General features: G+C 49.4%; 2 protein-coding genes across 3 annotated transcripts; one reads left to right on the forward strand and one right to left on the reverse strand.

The window, feature by feature from the left end:
- Positions 1-972: 972 nt before the first annotated feature.
- LOC119316419 lies at positions 973-2,546 on the forward strand. The gene is made up of 2 exons (XM_037590740.1): positions 973-1,131; positions 1,296-2,546. The coding sequence occupies exon 2, from the start codon at positions 1,450-1,452 to the stop codon at positions 2,389-2,391; it is 942 nt and encodes a 313-aa protein (XP_037446637.1). The 5' UTR covers positions 973-1,131; positions 1,296-1,449; the 3' UTR covers positions 2,392-2,546.
- A 126-nt stretch (positions 2,547-2,672) lies between these two features.
- LOC119316420 (50S ribosomal protein L7/L12-like) lies at positions 2,673-4,657 on the reverse strand. Of its 2 annotated transcripts, none has more exons than XM_037590742.1 (2): positions 4,501-4,657; positions 2,673-3,584 (listed from the first exon to the last, which is right to left on the reverse strand). In XM_037590742.1, exon 2 carries the CDS (start codon positions 3,518-3,520, stop codon positions 2,942-2,944), a length of 579 nt encoding a protein of 192 aa, XP_037446639.1. In that variant the 5' UTR covers positions 3,521-3,584; positions 4,501-4,657; the 3' UTR covers positions 2,673-2,941. The 2 variants fall into 2 exon arrangements, with proteins under 2 accessions (XP_037446639.1, XP_037446638.1); XM_037590741.1 differs by having other exon boundaries at positions 2,673-3,589; positions 4,501-4,656.
- Between the last annotated feature and the right edge of the window lie 342 nt (positions 4,658-4,999).

Genomic DNA, 4,999 nt, shown 5'->3' on the forward strand with positions numbered 1-4,999 from the left:
TACCCATGAATTTACACATACGCTACCCATCTATACTGACATCTTACTTGTCGGACTAATGTTATTTCGTGAAGTTTGTAGTGAGCTTGTGAACCTATGTTAAAGTTGTCACCAATTGTCAATTTGAATTGATATAATTGTCTTGTACTCATCTACCTGTTATTGAGTTGAGATAAAAAAAATTGTCAAATGTGCTATGGACTAAATGTAAAATTATGAATAATTCGTGTACTATTTGATCTACTCGTTGGGTACCCAGTGGGTATGGATACCCATCGGGTATGGTCACGGGTAAAGTTTTGTACCGATGGGAACGGGTATGGGTAGAATTTTTTACCCATTGACTGGATGGGTATGGGTATGGTATTGCTCTACCCTTCTCATACCCTACTCATTGCCGTCCTTACACACACACACACACGCACATGCTACCTCTATGAGCACCTTCAATACACTGGGCCGGCATCACATCTGGAGATTGACAAGAGTCACCACAGGCGACTCCATAGTTAATGGAAACGTCTTCTCCCACACAACGAAAAATCAAAAAAATACGAGCACCAATGCAAAACCCTGGTGGGCTGGTTCCATCACAAAGAACCTAACCCATGAAGATACGGTTTTGGCATGCTCTCTCACGATGCCAAACAATCACATACACTACTCTATGTTTTGTGTTTTTTTTTTGTTGCAGGGAACACTATGTTTTGTTGTTGGCATCATGGTGCAGAAAAAGATTGTCCCCGTTTCGAAAAAAGAAGAAGATTGTTCAACTCCATACCACTTCCCAAATGACACTCACAGAAGAAGGGGCTCTCACTCCCTCTGCATGGCTACATGGGCACCGACCATTTCTTAGCTCGTGTTCTCTCCCTGTTCTATTTTCATGGCGCGTCCAGTGCATAAACCACCACCACCACATAAATAGTGCCCAGCTGACAACGACGCGCGATCGTTGGCCGTCAAAATCTTTTTTGGCAAAACCGTCCAATTATTCTTCGTTCCCGTCAACCCCCTTTCTCCATAGCCTCCGCCCAAGCCGGAGTTTCTCCATTTTCCTCCCACGATTGATCAATTTCGTGTTCTCGAGACCAGATAGGCGCCCGCATCCGACTGCGAACGCCAAGCCACGTACGTGCATTTTTGTTTTGTTTTGTTCGATTTACGATGCCCTTGTCGCTCTTGCATGCTGCCCGTAAAAATCAATCGCCGAATTTTTTGGTACTATTTCGTTGTCCGCTTGATTGTTATATTTTCTATATTTGTTTAATTTGGCATCCCACACGTACATGCAGCCCATGACGATCGAGCATGGCGGAGCCTCCTTCTTCTTGATCGATCGCCATTGCTGTTGACGCGACAAGCGGCGCGTTCCACGCCGATGTGTTTCCTCTTGTCCTAGCTAGCATAGGGAGAGGGGGCTGATCTGATCTGATCTGTTTCGGCGAGATGCACAAGCGTTCCAAATCCTGCGAGCCGTCCAGGAACGAGCAGCGCGGCGGCGTCCATGGGCCCACGGCCTCCGACGACTCGATCACGGGCAAGGTGGCGTCGTCCTCCTCGGCGACGGTGCAGTGCTCCACGATGACGGTGTACCTTGTCAGGATCAACGGCACCGAGCACCTCGTCACCGCCGTCTGGAACAAGAACATCATCAACCAGTCCTTCACCATCACCATCGATCGCCACGGCGACGGCACCGGCAGCGGCAGCGGCGACGACGGGACGCTCAGCCTCAAGGTGGAGCTGAAGCTGTGGCCGTTCTGGAGCAAGAAGGGCCTCAAGAGCTTCTTCCTCGACGGCCACCGCCTGGACGTCTTCTGGGACCTCCGGTCGGCCAAGTTCCCGGCGAGCAGCCCGGAGCCGGCCAGCGGGTACTTCGTCGCGCTGGTGAGCCAGGAGCAGGTCGTGCTCACGCTCGGCGACCTCAAGAAGGACGCCTACAAGCGGAGCAAGTGCCGGCCGTCGCTGGAGGACGCCGTGCCGTTGTGCCGCCGGGAGACCGTCTTCGGCAGGCGCAGCTTCGTGGCGCGGGCGTGGCTCGACGCCAGCAGGAAGGATCGCGACATTGTCATCGAGGTCTCGCTAGCCGGGCCAAGGGAACCGGAAATGGCGATCACGGTGGACGGCCGCGCCCTGGTGCAGGTCAAGAACCTTCAGTGGAAGTTCCGGGGCAACGAGACGGTGCTCGTCGACCAGTCGCCGGTGCAGGTGCTCTGGGATGTGCACGACTGGATCTTCGCCGGCCCGGGCTCGCAGGCGGTCTTCGCCTTCAAGCCGGGTGCTCCGCCGGAGGTCGACAGCGACGAGGCCGGGTTGGAGAGCGGGAGTGGCATTCCGGGCGACCCGGCGGATTACAGCTTCTTTCTTCATGCATGGAAGACGGACTGAGGCTGGGACATTCATCTTCTTTTACTTTCATGTACTGCCGAAACGGATTCGTTTATATGAAAACGGATAGCTTATTCAAAAGGAACTTCAAATCAGTAGGCTGGATGAGGATATGCTAAGAATATTTTCCTGGTAAGTATTGGGGCAAAGCAGAACAGGATGTGACATATATGGAACATTTCCTTGTAGCTACAGGTTCGCTATAAAAATCGCAAGGCGTTTCAAATCAAACACCAAAAGGCCGTGATTTAAAATGATTCACAATACATACCACCGACACAAACAAAAGGTATCATCATCACATTCATAAAAATGGTGTCAGACATTTCTTACGCCCAGTTGTAGTATCAACAGGTGATCCGTCAAGAAAGAGATATGTGATACTGAAAGAAAGTCTTATTCTAGAACACCAACGTAGCAACTAAATATCTAGTTCGCATCTCGCTTCCGTTACCTGTCACAGAATATAGATCCTCTGACATCGAATGCTCCATCATGCTAACAAAATCAGAAAGAGAAAAAAGATTTGTGATGTCCAGAATCTGATTCTTCACTCCATCACAGCAACACCACCAGCTGCCTTGATCTTTGCGATGATCGCTTCCGCTTCCTCCTTCGTGAGTGACTGCTTTAGAATGACAGGGGCCTTCTCCACCAGCTCCTTTGCATCCTTCAGCCCCAAATCAGTAAACGTTCTGATCTCCTTGATAATCTTAATCTTTGCAGCAGCGTCAAATTTCTCCAACTTGACATCGAATACTAACTTCTCAGCCTTTTTCTCTTCAGACTTCGCAGCGCCAGCACCTGCACCACCTTGAGAACCCATACTAAAACCCTGGCCAGAAATTGCCTGTGGTGCTGGCTGGTTCAGCCTGAGAAGGAGAGCTGGAGCTATCTGCTTGATCTCCTCAGGAGGAAGAGCGGCAATGCGGTCCGCTAGACCCACAACTTTCTCTGATGCTGGTGGCATAGGCCCATATGGGTCATAGACTTCAGGATACTTGTACCTCTTAGCACCAGTGTCTTTTGCGGCCTCGGTGCTGTGCAGACGAGCCAAAACTACTGAAAGTCGACTTGTGGATGACTGTCTTGAACAACATAGTCGTCTTGCTATGGAAGACAAACTCATCCTACTGTCAACTAGGTATTGGCACAAAAATATAGCAAGGGAAGGAGAAGAAACTAAAGATTGGCTGCCCTGCAGAAGAACAAAAACGAAATTAACACTAAATATGATCCATGGAAATGTACTGTGTAACTAAATGCATTTTTAATTAATAAATAACCTCTAACGCGCAAGAAGAAGCATATGTGTCGTTTTCTAAATAAGAGCAGCTAAACAGAAGTGGACAAGTAATGGTAACTGACGATTTAGAGAAATGGAATATCACACTTGGAACTAAATGCGCAGCATAACTCAGCTGCCAGAAAAGAAGACTATTTTCCACCAAACCCTTTCTCACATTACCTAGAGAAATACATACTTTAGCGTCCCCCAGTTCCGAAATTCCATACAGCAATAGACAAGAGCGAGCAACATAAGTTCCTCTATTCCATGAGAAGAGAGCTCGGCCCTTCGCCATGACTGATAGGAAAAGTACATGAACTGGGGGATTCAATCTCTGGCTAGGGAGTCACCCAACGAGCCGGAACATTACAGCTCACCCAGTGAATGGCCGTAATGAATCTCACGGGCCAAGATTATGAACCAGACCTACAGGGCAATTTATCTGCTAAATCAAATGCTTTGAAATGACAGCGGGGTGTGAGCAGCAGATGCCCACCCTAAAACCTAAAACCCTCACCCATGGCAAGGACATGAAGCCCTCCTAGACCACCTCAACTAATACTTCATCAGGTGTCAATCAGCGCATCGATCTCACACTCCCAAGTCTTCACTAGTTAACCCAGGGGCGGACCTAACGAAATTTCCGGAAAATAAACTGCTTTTGGTAAAATATGCTACTCCGCCGCGCAGCAAACAAACCCGCAAGATTGATGCCCCACCACGAGGATGTTGGCGGCGGATCTCCGGCGGGAGCTGGCCTTCCGCGCGGCGAAGGGTGACACGCGGAGGGCGGCAACGGAGGAAGGGGAGAAAGGGCTCACCGCGCCGGCCGCCGGAGAAGGGGTGCGAGATCTGGCGCGCCGCGGAAACGAAGAGGAGAAAGGGTCTCTGGCGGCTGGTCCTGGCGCTCGCTGAGCTCGGCCGAAACGGGGAGCGAGAGGGGAGAAGATCCGGGCGGTGGTGTGTGTGTTGCGCTTGTTGGGCTGTCGAGTGTGGGCTTGGAATGTGATTTTGGGCCTACTATTATAAGATGGAGAAATAAACTGAACTGGTAAAAAAATCATTTATCATAAAAAGGAAAAGGTCAGAAAAATGGTAATCACTATTTAGGAGACACCCCTTCTTTTATGAAATGGAACACCCGATTCCAATATCACATTGGCGCAATCGACACGATGACCGTCGGACCATCACATCATTTCGAAGTTCACCGACACGAGCCAGACGTTGTTAGAGTGTGGGCTAGATTATTACAAGCTCTTGGAGAATATGTACAATAAATGCAAATAAAATTCAACCAATGAAAGAGGCAAAATCATT

The sequence above is a fragment of the Triticum dicoccoides genome, chromosome 6A (genome assembly GCF_002162155.2).
Source record: "Triticum dicoccoides isolate Atlit2015 ecotype Zavitan chromosome 6A, WEW_v2.0, whole genome shotgun sequence".
NCBI lineage: Eukaryota > Viridiplantae > Streptophyta > Magnoliopsida > Poales > Poaceae > Triticum > Triticum dicoccoides.

Coding starts and splice junctions, on each gene's coding strand:
- LOC119316419 (XM_037590740.1), top strand. CDS start 1,450: ATGCACAAGCGTTCCAAATCCTGCGAGCCGTCCAGGAACGAGCAGCGC.
- LOC119316420 (XM_037590742.1), bottom strand. CDS start 3,520: ATGAGTTTGTCTTCCATAGCAAGACGACTATGTTGTTCAAGACAGTCA.